The sequence below is a fragment of the Prionailurus viverrinus genome, chromosome D4 (genome assembly GCF_022837055.1).
Source record: "Prionailurus viverrinus isolate Anna chromosome D4, UM_Priviv_1.0, whole genome shotgun sequence".
NCBI classification, from domain to species: domain Eukaryota; kingdom Metazoa; phylum Chordata; class Mammalia; order Carnivora; family Felidae; genus Prionailurus; species Prionailurus viverrinus.
Window position 1 is genome coordinate 47,062,094 of NC_062573.1, and position 23,095 is coordinate 47,085,188.

A 23,095-nucleotide genomic window follows, 5' to 3' on the forward strand; every position below is an offset into this window, starting at 1 on the left:
TATCAACATCAAACCACTGGTGTTTTGCCTTCTACCCTTCTGAACCATAGTCAATAGATCTAAATATTTTACTGCACCCTGGCCAATTCATTGTTTGATGTTTAAAAACTCACCCAGAATCAAAGAAAATTTATTAAATTTGAGCCCCCAAATGAGATACTATTAGCTTTGAAAGTCAAGTTTAACTGCGATATTGATGATTCTCTTTTTTCTGTGACAAAATTCACTAGGGAAATCCTGGAAGTCAAAGTACAAAAGCAGATTGCTAATACGGGCAAAGGGGGGAGGGGGGACCGTAAGCAATGTAGGTATAATCCACAACACGGTTCGAGCGCTGGGGGTCCTTTCACCCGATTCTTATCAGGCACCAGACATCAGCTGTGAAGCCTGACGTCCACAGGAACAGGGAGCCATGTTTCGCAGTCTCTGAATAAAGTTGCTGAACAATATTAAGCCGGGGCATTTGGCATTTAAAACTGTGACTTCTTATCAAATTAACATCTTCACGACAACATTATTTAATTTCCAAGATTAAATTAATTCTTTACATTAGATAGGTTAAAAAAAAAACACCTCAAAATGCAGTCCTTTTGATGGCATCATAACTACGACAGTATTTGAATATGCATGTGTTAATACATTCATTCAGTGATACATTATGTGCTGAACGTTGACAGTGCCATCAAGAGACAGTGACTTGTGATACATCATAAATATAATATCGCAAATATTTCTGCTAAATTTTGAGTTGTTTCCACTTTTAAATTATGCCAGAACTTTGAGAGAAGGCATCCAACACGTTCTCCGAGTATTTCTAGAAAAAGTTTTTTCTCACTCTTGAAAAAGGATTGGCTAGGAATTCCTTTATTTGAGGGGATATGGGGAATGAAAGCATCATGTTGAGAGAAGGCAAAACAGTGACGCCGGGCAAATAAAATTACAGCCGCGCAAAGCAAAGAAGCGGGAAGGGAAGGTGACCAGGAACAGGAAAACCCCAAGGGGGAAAGGAGAGACTGTTCAGAAGGAGGCAGAAGGCACGTGTGAATTTCAGCGTGTGAGCAAGGGACACTGGGAAAGAGATTCAACCCACAACAGTAAGGAATAGGAGCTTCCTGTATGGCAGTAAATTGGTTCGTGAAAAACATAGAACAGGCAGCCTGAGAACAAAGTAAACAAAATCAGAAAAGAGATAAGGGGGATTTCTTTGGGAAACGCTGCCCAGTGGATATGAAAGGATTCCTTTCAAATATGAGAATCTAAAATAAATTTCTTTACTGTCAACAGAATTTTGAAGTAACAACATGAGAATAGTAAAATCACTTTTTTCCCTAAAAGGAGAAGTAAGTTCGCCTTCTAAAATACAGATTTTAGTATGGACTAAGATGAAAACAATCATTGTCGCCTGTCTGTAGACTAAATTCTAATTTCAAATTTCAAATTAATTTTAAATTATAATTTCAAAAGTCTGTCTTTAATTCTGTTTATGGCACATCATTATTCATCCTTTAATTAAGATTCTATATCCTTTTCCCGTGATTTATTTATAGCTGTGATAAAATATATATAATAATGTTTTTCTACTTCAAAATGGGTAACAGTTCATATTTAACATATAATGAATTTTTTCATAGAATTTCACAATATAAATCTCATTTGTCAAATTGTATACATTTTTATTACATTCTATACAACTGTTCAACTTCATAGTATTTTGACAAAGAATAAAGAAAACATACCTACATTACTACATTCTGAGATTCTGGTTTTTAGAAAAGTGGTTTGCTTTCTCCCTTTCTTATTACATACTTTCAGAAAGCATGTATTTCGGGTCACCTGGGTGGCTCAGTCGGTTGAGTGTCCGACTTTGGCTCAGGTCATGATCTCGTGATCTGTGAGTTTGAGCCCCGCGTCGGGCTCTGTGCTGACAGCTCAAAGCCTGGAGCCTGTTTCAGATTCTGTGTCTCCCTCTCTCTCTGCCCCTCCCCTGCTCATGCTCTGTCTCGCTCTCTCTCCCTCTCTCTCTCTCTCTGTCAAAAATAAATATACATTAAAAAAATTTTTTTAGAGGCGCCTGGGTGGCTGTCGGTTGGGCGTTCGACTTTGGCTCAGGTCATGATCCCCTGGTTTGTGGGTTTGAGCCCCACGTTGGGTTCAGTGCTGACAGCTCAGAGCCTAGAACCTGCTTCAGATTCTATGTCTCTCTCTGTCTCTGCCCCTCCCCCGCTTGTGCACTGTCTCTTTCTGTCTCTCAAAAATGAATAAATGTAAAAAAAAAATTTTTTTTAATTTTAGAAAGCATATATTTCTAACATATATGCTATAAGACACAAGAGAAACGAGACAGATAGAGAAAAATAAATGAAACTTTCTAAGTGAAAATGCTGTTATGAAATATATATTTAGTTTATTGTAACTATCTAGTTCCAGATTGAAGTGATATGTAAAATCCATGTTTTACTGTTCCTTTTGCTCTGATTAGCAAGCCACCAATCTGTTTTCTGATTTTCTGTACTCCTACCATAACACCACAAAAGCTATTCCTGCTCGATATCTCAATGATGAGATTAAATTTGCCATTTTAAGAAAAAGTGCTCAACTCTCAAAATGTGAAGCTGCATGTTGTATTATGCACAGCTATAAATCTCTTTGGACCTAATATTCCAAGTTAAAAATAATAATAATAAAACACTTATGGAATGTGGTACTAGCTGTGTTTTTACCAACAGGACACCAAGGAAAAGTAGCAGGATTGTAGATAGACATTCAGACAAACTTACCACATAAAAACATATATACTATATATATAATTATATATATAGTATATATATAATTACATATATAGTGTGTATGTGTGTATATTATATATATATATATATATATATATAAATATATATAATATACACACACACACACACACACAATGCCTGAATCTTTAATGTCTGGGGAAAGTAAGTGATATTAGCACTTTACATCATAGCCTTAATCTGGCTAAAATTCTACTTACTCCAACCTAGTATGGCCTCCGTGGCTTCAAAATCAACATTCTTACCACCATCATATATCCACAGAGTCTCCTGTAACACCTCTGTGTTCATGTTCTACTTTGATTCCAGCTGCCTGCTTTCTTTTGTACCACTGCTTCCTCTTCCCTTCCTTCCACCTCCACTGGCTCCGTATTGCTTTCCCTTCCCCCTTTATTCTATTTTTCATCCGACACAGAAGACCTTACACACTATTTTTCAACCTCTGCACTAGAGAGCTGTGGGTGCTTGGCACACTACAGCCTGGGAACCAAATCCAGGCCACCGCCTCTCACTGTAAATAAAGTTTTATTGAAACACATGAAACCCATTCATTTACCTATTATCTTTGGCTGTTTTCCTGCGACCATGACAGAGTCGAACAGTTGAGAAAGAGACCATATGGTCCACAAAGCCTAAAATATTTACTATGTGACCCTTTATAGAAAATGTTGGCCATCCTCTGCCTTAAAGGTATAGAAGAAGGAAAGACAATATTTTTCACCATCTGTAAAGTTTTTTAAATAACCACATCTCACCAGAGAATATATGAACAATCCCTAGCAGGTCAACCTTCTATCAGTAACACAGGATGCCATTTCACAGATACTTGCTGGCTTCTTTTTTCATAGATAAGTGTTTCATAAATAAGTAAGTGTCCTATCTCCTGATCTAGTTTCAAGTTTCAGGTAGTCTAGTGTACAACTTGACTGGGTCTAACTTTCCTGGCACATAGTCTAATGCCTAATCAACATGACATTTGGTTCAACAAGTAGAATAGGCACACTGGAGAGGCTTTTGTAAAAAGAAAGAGAAGGGAGGGCATCGGCCAGAGTTAACTATATACTCTGTAGTAACAGTAGCGGCAAGAAAAACGCTATGCATACAGAGGCTCGCAGTATGTGATCAAATAAGAATGTCATTCCAAACTCACAAATTCTACAAGGCAGGAGAAAGAGAGAATAGAATAAAAAAGATAATTAGCACTTCCAGGACTCTCGTGTGTGCCTAGTGATAGAAGCAGGGATTCAAGCTCGTCAATGCAATGGAGATGACATTCACATCCTGAACAGTTACATCTAACAACAACACTGGGTTTTGTTTGTTTGTTTGCTTGTTTGTTTGTTTGTTTTTTCCTTTCCTTTGTTGTCTGGCAATCTTAGCAAAAAATGTGTAAGTTTCATAAAAGTAGTTTTGTGATAAGTAATGGAGACTATTATTTAGACATCCTTATTTTCCTCTATAGTTTCACTGGACCTGTGGGCATTCTCATTCATTCATGTTTTCTTTCTGCTACAGCCTGACACTGACACACACACACACACACACACACACACACACACACGCACACACGCACACGCACGCACGCACACACACGTTACACTGAGAGACAAGTTACCTGGGCAGCAATCATCCTTATACAATGGTCACCATTTCACACGGAAAATCCCCAAACTATAATGTCCCAAGATACATGCAACAGTTCCAGCTGTGCTCCACACCCACAGGAAGGAGAAGCAGGCACTCCATTGACAGTGCAGCAAACACACGCACTCATAATTTGAAAAGACGGAAGTGGGAAACTAGGCTTCTCTTGCTGGCAGGTTATTTAACTTAACCTACAACTCTGGAGCAGAGCCAGAACTCTCCAATGACTGCCAGCTGCTGTCACCAGAAAAGAGGGCAAATCCACCACCGCCACCACCACCACCCCACACGTTAATAGTCACATCCCAATTACGGATCTAAAAAATGGATCTCTTGAATCAGATTATCAAGCTGGCTACATCCCAGTTAAGGATCTGAAAAACCGAACGCTCAAAATCAAATTACCAAGCTGGAAGACAGAGTGATTTGATCACGGGCATCTTATAAAGGCATGAGAAATCTGTGGTGTAGGTTATATCCCATAGAATGCACCCCACAAATAGATGGCTGTGACCTTGAGCTATTTAAGCAAACATAAAACCTATACCCAGAATAGAGAAATATGTTTATGAATTGTTAACAGTCCTCCACACAGAGATATTTTCTTTCCTAGGGTAAATTATTTCAGAGGATAAAGGCAGCTGCACACTGAAATTAGTTATTTAGATGTGTTTAGGCTAAAACCTGTTAAGCACATGTCCGTGACATTCTGTAGTGTCTTATCTTTACTTTGTCAAGGTTTTTAAATCCCTCTTGAGCGGGAGTACCATTTTTAGCTTGGCTAGGTCAGAATGACACTGAACAATATGAATGATGACACACAAGACAGCTATATGGACAGAGTTGTCATCAGCAAGCCAGCTGTGCTAACACCTGTAAGTCCTGCACAGCTGATCTTCAGGACCAATATCCGGAAACTAAGAATGAAGAGGAGTTCAAAGATCACAAGTCACATTCAGAGAGTCAGTAACGAGTCACTAAAAATTGTGGTTTTAGAGGCATGAAATCATAGTTCAACTTTTAAAATGCTATCGGCTTTATGAATTAAAAGCTGTTCTGTGGTGTTTATATTCCTTACAAATTCACTGAAAACTAAAAATCAAAGACAACTATGTACTATTTGGGTTAACCATTTTTAAGATAAGATTATGAAATCATATTTAAAGATTTGGCAAGATAGTGTCTTCACCTGTCAGATTCTGTTTGACTCTAATCTATTCCAGAATCCACTCTAACAAAAGAAGTAATCATCCTTCTACTTCATAGGAGTCAAACCAGCTAGAAACAGGTTATAACAGGACACTTACACCCTGTAAATTTGTTGCTAGCATACCTCTCTTTCCTGGAGACATTCTTATAATAATCAAATCTAGGCTTTCTCCTCTAGCACTTGATTAGGCAAAATAAATACACATGCTATTTTTAGCAGTCAAATAAACAAAGGAAAATCAGCAAGACTTCCATTGAAATCTAGAGATGGCTTTAGTTTTATTTAGAGACTGGGTGATGGTAAAATTTGACTCATTCAACAAACATTCATTAAGTGCCTACTGGGTACCAGGCGCCGTGATAGATGCTGAGCATATAAAAATTAAGGAGACAGAGTTCCATCCCTCAAGGACTTCAAACTCTCGTGGCATAATTAATCTCTCAAAATGCATTTGCTAGCCTCCCATTTATCTATAATGTCTTGTTTCTCCTATCAATTGCTACACTGCCTTCTTTCTTTGCCAGTGAGTATTACATTAATCAATCTCAAACCTTTATCTTTAGCCTGACTTTTTCCCTGTGGTCCAGACTCACATATCCTGCTGATCACTCCACATTACCTTAAACTTGAGTATTTCCAAAACAAAACACATCATTGTCTCCCTTCTTCTCCTTACCAAAAAAAAAAAAAAAAAAAAAAAGCCTGCTCCTCTTTTTGTACTCCCAACATCAGTCGATCTCACTGCCCATACTGGGAGTTATCCTCCGTTGCCTTCTCATCTTCATTTGTCATTTTACTAAGTAAGTTTCACATCCTTTTCTCTGACACCACCCATCCTCACTACCCTGGTCCAAACCTTCTCCTGCTTTCACTGAGCCTAGACCCATGGCTCTTAAAACCATTTCATTACGATATCCAGTCTGCAAATATGCCTTCCAGAACCCAGATTCAATAAGAAACCTGACCACATTCATCCCTAGCGTAAACCCTGGTTTACTCCCACTGCCTCCATGATAAAGATCCAAGGTCTTAGATGGGGAAACAAACAAACAAAAAAAAAACCAATGAACAAAACAAGAGTTCTGCTAAGACCTGGCTTCCAAGTGCCTCATTCGGACTCATCTCTTGCATTCTCCTCGCACTCACTGCTGAACGGAGGATGTCTGGCTATTCATGCCACCATGAACTTGCACACGCTATTCTCTCTGCTGGAATGCCTTTCCTGTCTTCCCTCACACTTCAGCCCCATCAGGGCATTCATTCTTTTCTAGGAAACCTCCAGCCAACCCGTGAGTTTTCTAGGTATGCATCATAGATGAATAACTATCTAAATGGATGTCGAACTGCATCTTACGGATCCGTGTTTACCATGGTATACTGCAATTATCTGTGTCTCTGCCTTGAGGGAAAGGACTAAGCTATATATATATATATATACATATATATATGTATATATACACACGTGCATATATATGTATACATATGTACATATACACATATGTATATATACATACATACATGTATACATATGTGTATATGTGTATATATACATATATGTGTGTGTGTATATAATTTTTGATTGTTTGTTTCCCCCAAAACTGGTACAGCTCCAGAATATAATACACACTTAAAAAGCATTTGTCGAACTCAACTATTCACATTAAATATTGTGTTTTATGATGGATTAGAGGTTTTAAGTAACTTTGCTATAGAAAGGAATCTAAAAGAACATCAGCAAAAATTCCTGTGGCTTCCTAGTTATTGTTTCAGTGTCATTTCAGCCCGATAAATTTACAGGGCTTATAGATGCAAGGTCTTCTAGAGCCTTCTGAGGCTTCTGGATTGTGACTTCCTGTTTTATCTTTCAGACATTTTACTGAAAAGGCAGCTAATACTTCTGAGTAAATGTTCAGAGGTACCTTTAAAGTTCATAGGCTACTGCAATCATATACAGGAAACACTGTAGTTAATCGTTCCGAACTCATAGGATTCAAGCAATCTCTGTAAGTCTCAAGAATCCAGCCATTCTGCTAACTTGACAATAATAAAAAATGACTCCAAAAAAAGTTCATTCTTCTCTACATTCCAATTTTACCTAAATTTACTTACTTTTACTCCCTGCTATAGTATAAACCAAGACATCTCTCTGTTAAGCACTTGGTTATCGCCCAATAAATACTTACTTTTCTCATACCTAACCCTAAATAATTCAGATATTATCCTGTACATCCACTCATTACCTTATCCTGAACGTTACTTTAAATATAATTATTGTACTTTCATTTTCTCAAAATAGAAATACTTAAGCATGTTTGGAGAGCCTCTTAATGTAAAGAAGAAATCAATTCCTGAGAGTCTTTGTTATCAGTAATATTAGAAACCTACTGGTAAAGTCATTAGGAAAACAAAAGTATATGACTTTAGGGAATGATGTTAGCAAAAATGGTGGAATAAGGAATTCCAAAAAACAGTTCCTACACAAAAACAATGAATACACTGACAAAATTTGTCAGAATCAACTTTTGAAGAACTCTAGAAACTAACTGAAACTTTATAGAAACCACACAAAAGCTTAATCAAGAAAAAGAAAAAAAAAAAAAAAACCCTGAATCTCAGTATGTAAGGAAATCTCTGTTGATACACCAGCAGAGCACGAAGTTAACAAAACAGCGATTTCAGTGGCCCTACCTGACGAAGAATACAGACTTTACACAGAGATGAAAAATAAAGCTCACAGAACACAATATTGTCATAATATTGTATGGTGACAGAGGGTGACCACTTAACATGGTGAACACTAAGTAACGTACAGAATTGTCAAATCACTATGTTGCGTGCCTGAACCTGATATAACATTGTCTGTAAACTATGCTTCAATAATAAATATTTTCTAAAAAAAAGAATACAAACTTAAAAAAATTAGTTCAGTAAAGTCACTGACCAAACAAAAACCACCACAGTAAGCAGAAACAACTAACACCGGGGATGGAAGAGAATCTGATTTCCAGAGTTGCCACATTGCGCTATTCAAAATATCCACTTTTCAACAAGAAATTATGAAGTTTTCGACGAAATAAGAAAGTCTAGCCCATACACAATAAAAACAGAAACTAATGGGAACTGTCCCCGAGGAAGCCTCAACATTGGATTTATCACACGATGACTTTAAATCAATTATTTCAAATATGCTTAAAGTGCTAAGGGAAACCATGTACAAAAAAACAAAGGAAACTATAAGAACAATGCCTTCCAAAATAGAAAATACAAACACAGAGATAGAAAGTATAAAAGGCAACCAAATAGAATTTTCAGAGTTGACACATTCAAAGTGTTTAATGGGGTGGCGGGGGGGGGGGGGGGGACTATCAACCAAGAATTCTATATCAACAAAAATACTCTTTAAAAATGAAAGAGAAATTATCCAAGATAAACAAAAGCTGAGGGTGTTCATCATCACTAGACCTGCCTTAGGAGAAACCCTAAAGGGAGTCCTTCAGCCTGAAATGAAAAACACCAGACAGTAATTCCAATCCACATGAAGAAATAAAGAGCACTCATACAAAAAATTGCACGGGTATATATAAAAGTCAGTAATAATGTATTATTTATTTGTAACTCCTCTTTTTTTCCCATGTTATTTAAAAGACAACTACAGGGGCACCTGGGTGGCTCAGTCGGTTAGGCGTCCGACTTCAACTCAGGTCATGATCTCACGGTTCGTGAGTTCGAGCCCCGCGTCGGGCTCTGGGCTGATGGCTCGGAGCCTGGAGCCTTCCTCCGATTCTGTGTCTCCCTGTCTCTCTGCCCCTCCCCCGTTCATGCTCTGTCTCTCTCTGTCTCAAAAATAAATAAATGTTAAAAAAAAATAAAAAATAAATAAATTAAAAAAAAATAAAAGACAACTACATAAAACAATAATAATAAACTATGTTGATGGGCACACAATATATAAAGATGTAATTTGTGACATTAACAACATAAGGGGAGGATGGAGCTACATAGGGGCAAGGTTTTTATATACTACTGAAACTAAGGTTATTAATTCAAAGTAGACTGCTAAGAATTAAGATATTAATTGTAATCTCCAAGGCCACCACTAAGAAAATAACTAAAAATATATAGCAAAACAAGAGAGAAGGAAAACAAATGTTATACTGCAAAACATCTATCTATCACACAATAAAAGGGAGGGGACTAAAACAGAAATTGAGGAATATAGATATAAGACATATAGAAAAAAAAGGAAAATGACAGAAGTCTTTCCATATCACTAATCATATTAAATGTAAGCTGATTAAACTCTCCAATTAAAAGTCAAAGATTGGCAGACTGTTAAAAAAAAAAGATTAATTATAGGGGCGCCTGGGTGGCTCAGTCAGTTAAGTGACTTCAGCTCAGGTCATGACCTCATGGTTTGTGAGTTCGAGCCCCGCGTCAGGCTCTGTGCTGACAAGCTCGGAGCCTGGAGCCTGCTTCGGATTCTGTGTCTCCCTCTCTCTCTGCCCCTCCTGCTCTGTCTCTGTCTCTCTCAAAAATAAAATAAAACATTAAAAAAATTTGTTTAAATGATTAATTATATGTTGTATACAAGAGGTATCTTAGATACAAAGACACAGATAAATTGAAAGTAGAAGGATATGGGTGCCTGGGTGGCTTGGGTGGCTCAGGTGGTTGAGCATCCAACTTTTGGCTTCAGTTCAGGTCATGATCTCAGTTTGTGAGATCAAGCTCCACGTCAGGTTCTGTGCTGACATTGTGAAGCCTGCTTGGGATTCTCTCTCTCCTTCTCTCTCTGTTCCTCCTATACACACACATGCATGTGCATGCTCTCTCTCTCTCTCTCAAAACAAATAAACTTAAAAAAAAAAAAGAAATTAGAAGGATAGAAAAAAGATATTCCATGCAAACAGTAACCAAAAGAGAGCTGGAACAGCTATACTAACATACACAACACACTTTAAGACAAAAAATGTTACAAGAGACAAAAAAAATCTATGATAACAAAAAAAAAATCAATCCACCAAGTAGATACAACAATTTCCAGATATATATGCGCCTGACAACAGAATCTCAGTGAAATCTGTGAAAGCAGAGCTCACACAAAAATTTTTAGTTGCAAATACCTACATTAAAAAAGAAGAAAGATCTCAAGTCAATAACCTCTTTTACCTGAGGGACATAGAAAGAGAAGAGCAAACTAAGTCCAAACCAAACCAAAGAAAGAAATAATAAAGAATGGTGTAGAGATAATAGAGAATAGAAAAATAACAGAGCACATCAAGAAAACCAAATCTGATTCCTTGGCAAGGTCAACAACTTCGACAAACTTTAACTAGCCTTGCCAAGAAGAAAAGATTAATTAATTACTATAATCAGGAATAAGTGTGAGGACATTACTAGTGACCTTACAGAAATAAAAAACAATACTAAGAAAATGAACAATGTCAACAAATGAGGTAACCTAGATGAACGAAACAAATTCCTGGAAACACATAAACTACCAAAACAGACTAAAAAAGAAGCAGAAAATCTGAATACATCTATTCCAAGGAAAAAGAATGAATATGTAAGTAAAAACCTTCCAATAACAAAAATCCCAGGACTAAATAATTTCATTGGTAAACTTTACCAAATGTTTAAAAAATTAACACCAATCCTTCTCAAACTCTCCCCCAAAAAAATTGAAGGGGAAGGGACACTTCCTAACTCATTCTATGAGGCCAGCATTACTCTGATACCAAAGCCAGACAAAGATATCACCAGAAAACTATAGACCAATAACCCTTATGAACACAGATGCAAAAATCCTCAAAAATAAATACTGGCAAACCAAATCTAGCAACATATTCAAACAACTACACATGATAACCAAGTGATATTTATAACAGGAATGCAAGCATGGTTCAACATACATAAATCAATCTATGTAGTACCCAACATTAATAGAATGAAGGTTGAAAATAAAGATCATTACATTTGATGTAGAAAGAGCATTTGACAAAACCCAGCAACCTTTTATAAGAAAAATTCAAAAAACTAGGAACAGAAAAGAACTTCCTCAATCTGATAAAGGACATGCTCCTAATATCATACTTAATGGTGTAAGTCCAAAAGCTTTCCCCCTAAGATTAGGAAGAATGCAAAGATATCTGTTGTCATCTCACTGCTAGAACTCAAAGTCCTAAGCAGGAAATTAGGCAAAAACAAAAATAACAATAATAACAACAAATAAACAAAAAACAATAAAATCAAGGCATCCAAACCAGAAAGAATAAATATCTTTATTTGTAGATGACATGATCTTATATAGAGAAATCCTGAAGAACCCTCAAAAGAAATTATTAGAGCTAAAAAATTCAGCCAAGTTGCAAGATACAAAAGCAACATATAAAAATCACTCATATTTCTAAATGCTAATAATTAGGAACCAATAAATTAAGAAAATACAATAGTATAAAGAATAAAATACTTAAATTTAAGCAAGAAGGCGAAAAACTTGTACACTGAAAACTACAAAACACTGTTGAAAATAATTAAAGAAGATCTAAATAAATGGAAAGGCATCCCACGTCATGGATTGCAAAACTTAATGTTAAGAAGGAAGTACTATCAAAATTCAAATTGTCCTCTTCAGAAATGGACAAGCTGATTCTAAAATTCATATGTAATTACAAGGAATCCTGAAAAGCCAAAACAAATCCTGAAAGAAAAACCCAAAGTTGGAAGACTCACATTTCTTAATTTCAAAATTTACTACAAAGCCACAGTGATCAAAACAGTGTGGTAGATCAATGGAACAGAATTGAGAGTCCAGAAATAAAAGAAAACATCTATAATCAATAGATTTTCAACACAGGTACTGAGATCATTGAATGGGAGAATTAAAAGTCTTTTTAACAAATGCTGTAGGAATAACTCAAGTTTGGTCTTTGTATTACACCAGTACAAAAATTAACTCAACTTGGACCAAAGCCTAAATATAAGAGTTAAATAGAAAGTGTAACTCCAAAGTTTGTAGTTTAAACTCCAGAGAATTTAACACTATAAAACTCTTTGGAGAAAACACAGGGAAAAATCTTCATGATCTTAGATATGACAATGAATGTATTCTCAGATAAGAATCCAAAAACATGATCTGCAAAAGAAAAAAAAATGGACTTCATCAAAATTTAAAAAACTTTTTTGGGGTGCCTGGGTGGCTCAGTCGGTTAAGCGTCTGACTTCGGCTCAGGTCATGATCTCATGGTTCGTGAGTTCAAGCCCCACATCGGGCTCTGTGCTGACAGCTCAGAGCCTGGAGCCTGCTTCGGATTCTGTGTCTCCCTCTCTCTCTGCCTCTCCCACGCTCACACTCTGACCTGTCTCTCAAAAATAAATAAACATTGAAAAATAATTTTTAAATAATAATAAAAATAAAAAACTTTTTCATCAAAGGACACTATCAAGAAAGTAAAAAGACATCCTATGGAATGGAATAACAAGGTATAGGAGTGACTGCTTAATTTGTCTGGATTTCTTTTTGAGGTGATAAAAATATTCTGAAAACAGAGTTGTGATAGTTGCACAACACTATAAATGCATTGGAAGCCACAGAATTGTACATTTTAAAATGGTTACTTTTTTTTAATTCAATACTTCTGGGTTTTTCCCAAACATCTGAGAGTTCAACTAAATAGAGAAGTGTGTGCATCAAAAATGCACCTCATGGAAAGTTGTGATTTTGTTTTCTTTTGTTATTTTTCTTAACCCAATAACCAGAAATTAGCCCCCAAAAAGTTTCTTAATAAAAAGTTAACTTCTGGCCTACTTTAAAAAGTCACAATACATGCATACATATATTTACATGAAATTAAAATAAAACATCTGTTTCTTTGAAATAAGGTATATGCTTTTAAATGAAAATGACTGGCCTTCCTTATTAAATACTAGTATCCGTCCCAAATGGAATTTTAAAATTAATATCCACTCAACTGCTTTGTATAATACAGTTTCGGGATTTGAAAAGTTGAATGTAATGTATCAAGTTTAAAAAATAACAAATATAGGGGCACCTGGGTGGCTCAATCAGTTGAGCATCGGACTCTTGATTTTGGTTCAGGTCATGATTTCACGGTTCATCCGTTCGAGCCCCACATGGGGCTCTGTGCTGCGCAGAGCCTGCTTCAGATCCTCTGTCTCCCTCTCTCTCTGCCCCTCACCTGCTTATGTGTACTCTCTCTCTCTCTCAAAAATAAATAAACGTTAAAAAAAGAGAAATATAAATAGCTACACTATTTTGGCTATGTACAGTAAACTACTCTGAAGAGTTTGGATGTAACCACAACCATTTTAACCGTCAAAGAGCCCAGACCCTCCTTTTGTACCACTCCCAGCTTCTCCAAGGTGGCAAAACGCCTCTGGACAGTCCGAAGGGGCCACAAAAATAAACTTGCAAAAGCTGGCATGAGGACAGCAGGCAACACCAGTGGGCTGGCATGAGCGATTCTCTGGGCCACTTCTTTAGCATCCTTTCATTCACACCTAAACTTCATAGAACAGAGAATTAGCCCAACCATCAATTAGCCTTCCCTACATTTTTACTTCAAGCGTGAAAAGTAATTGCTAATTTAAAAACCACTATGTAAATAGAAATTTCCAGAGACATCAATTAAAATAATTAACTAAATCTGAAGGGGAAAAAAGCTATAAACCAAAAATAAATCTACAGCAGTTCTAGGCCAATTCTATAGATATCTTTCTTTCCATATGACACACAAAACCCAAAAGATGAACTGCAACTGAAGAACTGTATGATTATAATTGTCCTATTGCAGTCTTGATCGTATTTAAAATATGTATTTTGCCACTCTCACAATGAAAGGATAAGGTACAACATTTATGTTCCATACTGATGATGGTTTTTCTCTGATGTCAAAGTCCACTCCTCACTGTAGATGCCACCCAACATTTGTTTTCCTCTAGCTGGGAAAATGAACAAACAATTCAAGGCAACATCAACTATATAAAAAGTTATGCTATATGTATGACATGACCGATTTCTCCTTTCAAAGATTCCACCAAGTACAAAAAAAAATCTAACCAAAGATGTCTTTTTTTCCTACAAATCAAATTTCAGATTTCTAGCATATATGGATTTGATGTAACTATGTCTAAACTAAACTTTTTTAAATGGGGAGAGGGACAAATCACAGTTTCAAACAATACTACTTTAAAACATAGCATTCAGAATATTAGATTTTTTTTGAAAGTGCTTTGGGTGATATGAAATAATGCTAATCACTTTCAATATCTAAAAGAATACACAGGCCTAGTTTTTTCCACAAGGTTAAAGTGTATTAAGTATTAGTTTGCTAATGTTTATTTAATATCTCCTTAAAAAGATTTGTTTTGGGGTATTTTTAAGTGATTTCCGAACTATATTATATAATAAATTTAATTCCAAGAATTATTCTAAATATGATTCATTCATGAATTCCATATGTCTTAAAAGTACTAGATAGTTACATTTGCAAGAAATTGTCTATTAGACAATAACATTAATAACATAATAACATAATTAATAATAACATAAATAACATTTCTCTAATGAAAATGTTTAAATAATGAAATAATGAACACATCTTTGAATCTGGAATGTTAACCAAAAACACAGTTAATATAAGCTCTTAGTAATATCATAACATCCTTAAACGCGACTCATCATTACCAATTAAAAGCTAACTTAACACATTTTGTAAGAAGGAAAATTACAACTTGAAAAGTACTACCAGATACATATCATTATGCCTCCTCTATGTATACATACATAGGATGATAGGTTTGAGAGCGGTAAGAGGTTAGACAGTGTGGTCAAACATTTTATCATTATGAGACATGTAAGAATCATAATGACCTCTGGTTCAGTCAGCAAAGACCACCAATAACTCAAGTGCAATTATACCAGTTTGGGGAAACCACTATTTCCATAGTTTTAGCAAGGACATAGGTAAATTCTGAAGAAGGTTATGCAATACAGCATTGTATAATACAAGTTGTTAGTCATTTGGAAGGACCTTTTCGTGAATTTATTTTCTAAGACAGTTACAAAATTAATTAAAGTATCTTGAGGTTAATAAAACTGATAACTAGGAAAACAATGTCATAACACAAGTTGAACAATATTGAAGAAAAATTATACTACCTTATGAAGCATATTTTCTACTGTTCTCATATGATTGGCAACACATTCTTTGTCTCTAGAAAATAAATTAAAATTAGGTATTAGTAAAACCCAAGCCTTACAACAACTGTTACACATTGTAGGATAAGTCACTGTTATTGAAAAACATGGGTTGGTTATTATTGCACTCTTTCTAAAAGTGCAAAATCCAACCATATTCACTGGTATATTTCCACATTTAACCCTTACCTTTAGTTATATTGCCTGCCATAAATTAGAGGGGGGGAAAAACTCTTAAGGATATCCTCAAAGTGGAAAAAAAAAAAAAAAAAAGAGTGAAAAAAGGAAGAGAAAAGAAACCATGATTACATTATCGGTTTAAAATGTGCTAGAAAGGCTAAACTTTTATTCTTTTGATTTCTAATGAAGGAGATTTTAAAAATCATAGTGGTGGAGATATATCATGAATGGCCATATTATGCAAAATAATATTTTCCTTTCTACATAGGCTCTTTGTGTTACAATAATTGCACAAAAACCCTCTTCTATGACCTTGACCAGAAACATGTAAAGTTACTAGTTTCTTCTAACAGCTCTGTAGATTGAATGTAGCCTTAATAATGAAATAAAAAGTTTAGATGTACAGAATAGGGAATATAATAAATATTGGAAGAATATTTTTAGTGAGTGATAGTTTTATCATGGTGATGACTTCACAGTGTATACAAAAGTTGAATCACTATGTTGTATACCTGAATATAATATTGAATGCCAACTACACATCAATATAAATACAATTAAATTAAAAGTTTGGATGAAAATGCTGAAGACAAAATTTAACAGTAAATTATAAATTGAAAATGTATGAGCTCTCCAAATTTCAAATTAACTTTCTTTTGTGTTACAAGGACATGTGATCATGGTCACAGATCACAGACATTACAGAGCTTTATAATTTTCCAAAGAACTACTGGTGGGTATTCAAACCTAGCAATATTTTGATCTTGTGTAAACTCATTTTTTCATTATGTGTGAGCAATTTCCCAAGCCCAATGGCAAAGCTGTAGATATCCTAGAGGGCAGATTCCCTGTTTTGTGATTTAGTTTACAGACTACATTCATATTTCACAATATTTGATGCTTAACAAGAGTCTGTCTCAAAAAAATTTTAATTTATATATATATATATAGACACACACATATATATACACATATGTATACACACACATACATGTATGTATGTATATATGTGTATATATATACATATATATGTGTATATATGTGTATATATATATACATACATACATGTATGTGTGTGTATATATATATACACACACACATATACATATATATGTAATTACAGGAGTCCAGAATTCCAAATTCAGAAAACACCGAGTTTATTAAAATTAGATGTTTCTTTAATCCATAAATAGATTTTCTTTAAGCCATGCTGTTGTACAAAGGGCTGTCCTAAAGTATTCCATGAAATTTGATGTGAGGAACAAATAAAAATACCCAAGAGAATTGTTCAATTTGGACTTCAGAGTGTATGTCAACTTGATTACCTGGTAAAAGGAAAACCACTCTCATCACATTTACATAGATGCCCACTCTAAAAACAGTATGTTTTTTTCTGTTGGACATATTAGGATATACAGCTATAAAATTAAGTGACTTTTCCATGATCAATGTGTTTTATTGCACTTAAGAAGATGCTATGATATATATGTTGATTATATATTAACATTTTTTATGGAACTATGACTTGCAATATTGGTATATTATATGCCGAGCAAAATTTGGGGGGCAATGGGGCAGAAGGGAATGGGGAATATGTGATAGAAGGAACTATGAAAAACTTTTGAATAAAGTGTATTCCATTTCATATTAATGAAATCATGGTTTCAAACATGTAACAGTACAACAGAGCCCAAAATACACATAATTAGAGGTTATATAGAACCTTACACTTTTCTGAGGTTTCTCAATAAAATATACAGTTAGCATGTTGAGTTAAGAGTTTTCTTTTTTGAGGATATATCAGAGAATTTCAAAGAGAGACAGCTGTACTTTTGTTTTCTAACACTGTATTATCCAGGGCTAAAACCCGGAGCATGAAAGTAAGAATTGATCTTTTGTCTGTTTTAAGTGATCTCCCCAAGGTCCGAATGCTCACTTGGCTGCCATGCGGAGGGCACTCTCTGCATCGTGGATGTTCTCCTCCAGTCGACGCTTGTCCTGCTCCAGCTGGGTAAGATGTCTATTGAGCTGACGCAGAGATTGATCTTTTCTTCTCAGCTCCATCTTTGCCTCGGAGAGACTCTGCAAGCAGACAGAAAACAGAGTTACTTGTCAGCCCTGATAATTAACTTCAATTTATGCCATAGGCTATTAAACAAAGAAGGATACAGACTGACTGAGAAGTAGACTTGGGTCATTACACATCAAGGTTTAACAAATTTTCTGCAAAAATTTTACATACTTACTAATTAGAAATGATAGATCCGAGAAGATTTTGAAAAATGTTTAGCTACAAAATACAACTCTATTTTATTTTTTCAAACACCGTAAGGCAAATACATCTTATTCTTACAAAAAAAACATCTGATTATAAAAACCTCAAGTAGCGTTTTCTTTGAATGATGACAAAATAAAGATTTTCAGGGGAGAAAGCACATGAAATTTAGAGTCTATGTAAAACAAGAACTATCATAAGCCCAAAGTGTGTTTGTGAGCGAGGGGAAGGTGGGTTAGGACACCTACATGAGAAGGGGGAACCCAAGATTTAAAAGTACCACCACTTTACTTATAAATATATCCAGAACAGGTGACTATGGGCATCTCAGGGAACAAACAAACTGGACTCCAAAATAAAACTCCCTTACTTCCCATTAAATAACTCTCATGTCAAACATAGCCACACAAATGCAATCAACATGTTCCATCTAACAGAGAAAGTTGCAAATAATACTTGCATTCAGAATTATTTGTGTCCCATAAATATTTTCCTAGCCACAGAACTATAAAATCTGTTGATTGATATTTTGCTATTTGCTTTAATCTGAAATATTCGCGTAGCACAAAAATGTCAAGATGCAAGTGCCAAACTCCCTTTCGGGCTAAAGGTCTTAGAACCAGAACCTCACAATCTGAAGGAGTCTTTTCTAGAATTCGTTCAAAATAATATAGGCATCACAGGATCCCTGAGCACGGAAACCTTGCTCATTCCTTTGCCTATGAAATTTCTAGGATATGAGCTTGTCAGTTTTTCAAGTGAATTTGCTATACAGTGAGCTAGCTAACCAATTGGTTACATGCACACAATATTTTTTCTTCTTTCTCAGCGTTTAGCCACACATGAATGTTCACAACATATATATATATAATTGACAAAGCTATAATTTCATGTTTAAAATTCTTTCTACAGTATTCTCTTAAAGCATTCACAATAGATAGTACAGAAAACTCAAGCTGCCTGCACGGAGCTAAAACAATTCACTCTAAATGCTATACAACGAAAGCAATCATCAGCCAAATCAGGTGTTTTAAAATGTTAAAAGTTTTTTAATTCAGTATTTCCCTTTGCAAACAGTCAAGCTGCTTCCAGACAAGTACACGTTTAAAAAATAAAAAATAAGTAAACTGGGATTACTTATTAGACATTATATTTTATTTCAGCCTTTAGTATTATCAGATCTTCAAGAACATCCCACTATAGGAAACAGTCACTGATTCAAACCGACTTTAAAAAGACAACAAAGAATAGATTTTTAAAGGCCACGCTAAACCTACGTATTTTGCACCAATGTTAAGATATTTAAAGGCATTGAAGTATTATGAGATTTCTTTATTTAAAAAAGTAAAATCCAGTTGAGTCCTGTTAAAGCCAGTATTTCTGACATTTTTCAGTTAATAAAAAATGCTATTTTTCAGATATGAAGATAAAATTAACGACCCACTACCAGCTATGCATAAAGTTTGAATTCTTTTTCCAACAGAAATAACGGATTTGTGCCAATCCGTTCCAATGCTCTTGCTCAGTAGCTCCTATGACTAGAGGTGTGTATCTGAGAGGGGTTTCAAGGTACTGTCTCCAGCCTTGTCCAGAGTGAAGCTCACTGGCCCAATCTGAGAGAAACCCCTGACCCTGGCAGCATTGTAAAGCCACACTTGCCTTTTCAGCCATCCTATGACATCCTTTCAAAGAAGATATATCTCACAGAATTAGAACTTCTACCATATGTCCAAATCTTCTTGTTTCCTCTGGCTTTCATTTTCCTCTCTCGGGGGAAATGGCGGGGAGCCCCCAAACTCTCCTAAAGCTCGCACTATTTCAGAATAGCTGAATTTAGCCCGTTCTAAGACTGGAATTGCAGAAAACGAACACAAAGTGGTATAAACAAAGCTGCAGAGGTCACACATCCTTACTGTGAAAATGAAGAGATAATGATCAGAGCCACATGACGGAGAGAAACAGAACTCCGATTTTCAAAGAGCTGGGGTAGGTACAGTACAATGGGATCCGTATACATCAATGGGTTCTAAGGTTCATAAAGATGTGTGCAGAACATCAAAGTGATTCAGTAATATGTCTTTCCCCTGATAGTCACCTTTTTTTGTTTTTGATGACAAAATTACAATCTTTAAGAACCTCAACACTGAGCTTTAAAGAAAGAAAAACATATTTAAGTGTGTGTGTATATAATGTACATACATATGTACCTCCGCCATATACAATCTATAGCATATATTATATATTGACTTAAAATCTTAAGTGAAGCTTTGCTTTTCTCCTGTCCAGGTTTGTCTAATTAAAACCCATGATAAACTTTCTGGACTCTAATATTTCCAACCGAACAACTGAAACCAGGAGGGTGTGCCTCTAGGCAGCAAGGCAACAATGATAAGCAGCAGGTTAGCCACTAATTTCTCAACCAGGGTAGATTGTGAAAGTGTGATGTTCTGATATCCAAGAAACTGTTCAGGAGAGAATAGGATAAATCAAGTTTAATAACTCTGCTCCTAATTGTTCCCCCAATGCTCAACTCTAATTACTTGGAGAACTCTCCTGACTGTCACCTGATATTAAGTTGTTGGAGGCTGAGCCTGGAACAGCGAGATAATCAATAAACATTTAGTGGGGAGAAGAATGAAGATCCTGTTAAGCAGTGGGAACCTGCAGCACCCAAAGCCCTTCTGCTCATGAGAAAACCTGTGGGACAGCCATAGTGATTGCAAAGCAATAATCCAAAGCGCTGTTTTTAGGCCTTGAGGCCTTTAGGCAACAGTACATTTGAGGAAAAAAGGTTAACACGGTCACCCTAATTACAGCCCACTTTCACATACTTCATATATAAGCGAAGACAAGCCAATTAGGTAGAAAGGAAGATAAGGGAAGTTTTATTTGTATACTAATTAAACCCCTGATGAAATTAAAGGAAAAACATACAGCTCTGTAATTGTGTCTGAGAAAGGTCACTTCAGGTTCAGTTATCAGAACAGCACAGCCTTGAGATATTTCACTTAATCCGCAGTACAGCCCTCATTTTGTACTCAGGTCTTAATATTTACCAAAAAAAGAAAAAAAATTCAAAGCCTGATACTGCATTTATCTTTAAACTGTGTTGCGAACAGTTTTAGCCATTAGAAAGCTAATGCTAAATGTGATAACAAGAGTGTTTTAAAAAGACACACTAATATTCTGCCTGTATAAGAACTGATGGCACAAGTCTAAGTTTTCACCTGAAAGCCAAAATGTTTTAAAGCAAAACGTTTTACAACAAAATCCCAAACTGACTGTATATCCGAAGCTATTCTGCAATATGTTGACTGTATTTCTTTGGATGATGATGTCACTGCCCACCCTCATTTATACCTCTCGTAGTCCAGGGCGGGGAAAGCCAATGCTTTCACTAAACTACTTATGAGAAGATATTTTTACATCTGGTTATTTTCCTAAGGTGATCATGAAAAGCTATTTATTGCTAATGAAAGCTGGCAAGAAAAATATAGGTGCCAAGGAAGTAGTTAAATATAGGGAAAGCTTAGGTGCAGAATATATGGTAGATGCAAATATTTAAAAGACCCTCATAATTTTTAAATGTCCCTTTTCTTATTTGAAGTGTCTGACGTTCCCATAATAAACATGTGTTACCACTGAGTAAGAGCACAAGTTATTTTTTAATGCACGCATGATTTCATATTTCTAAAGCTTTAAGTGTTAATTTATTAAAGCTAACAATTTTTTTGATTGCAACTATAAGCTAAAATGCTATTAGTTTGCACCTATGAAAATATTTTGTGCAGTGGAAATTTTTTAAATAACAGCTTTATGGAGATATAATTCACATACCACATAATTCACCTTTTTAAAGCGTACACTTCAGTGGGGTTTTGTGTATTCACAGAATTATGCAACCATCACCAGTAGAGGTCTTTTTTCAGGAGACGTTCTTTAAAAAAAACTTATCAAAACAACATGGCTACCTACATACAGTAGCTCCTACTTTGGCAAACTTGAATTGTAAACTACACAAGGTATACAAAGCCTATCATTTCGTTCAGTAATAGTTTCAAAAATACGAAAGTTAGAACACGAATTCCCTCAATCAGAATATTTGATTAATAAAGGTGGGATAGTACAAAAGTTAAGGTTATCTGAAAGAAAGTGCACACCTCTCCAATTAATAGTTCTGGATGTTCAGGGAATCATCCCACATAGTTCTCTCTCATAAGGGCACAGTACAGCAGTGCGTTAGACCATTAGGCCAGCTAGGAAGACCGAGCCCCGGGAGATACCGCTTTTATAGATTTTCTTTTGTCTAATGGGAAATATCTATGGATCCACATTCCTACAGACTAAAAGCTAATGGCTTATTCAATTTGGTATAAAAGTCAGTCATACAAAATGAAAGGCAAGACAACAACGCAAGTGTTATAAAGAATGAAGCTACATTTCCTAGGTCGGGGGAAAAAACATCTATAACACATTTTTTAAAACTTCACTGCTGTTATGACCATAATTCATGAATAAACATTCCTAGATTGTGATAAATTGTGTAAAACATCTCAGGGCACTAAAACTAACATTGGGAAAGGAAACAGCACTGTCTTCAGCCTTACTCTAATAGTGTGACAACTAGAAAATTATATTAATCAAGAAGTGAGGAGCTGCTGGGTAGATCACACAAGGCAGGCTGCCACAGAAAGTATAAAGTTAAAGTGATACAACCACCAAGCTTACAACTGGGCACACGAGTCAGGGATGAAATTAGAGGA

At 35.5% G+C, this 23,095-nt stretch overlaps 1 protein-coding gene across 11 annotated transcripts in view; it reads right to left on the reverse strand.

Moving 5' to 3' along the window:
- CCDC171 (coiled-coil domain containing 171) overlaps window positions 1-23,095 on the reverse strand; it is a 351,008-nt gene that overhangs the window by 120,451 nt on the left and 207,462 nt on the right. For 10 of the 11 annotated variants that reach the window (XM_047831056.1, XM_047831053.1, XM_047831052.1 and 7 more), the window contains 2 exons: window positions 17,994-18,139; window positions 15,839-15,893 (listed from right to left, as the gene is read on the reverse strand). In XM_047831056.1, coding sequence (XP_047687012.1) covers window positions 15,839-15,893; window positions 17,994-18,139 — 201 coding nt within the window. Of the gene's footprint in view, window positions 1-13,947; window positions 14,179-15,838; window positions 15,894-17,993; window positions 18,140-23,095 lie in introns of those variants that run through there. The other variant, XM_047831059.1, reaches the window with a different exon arrangement.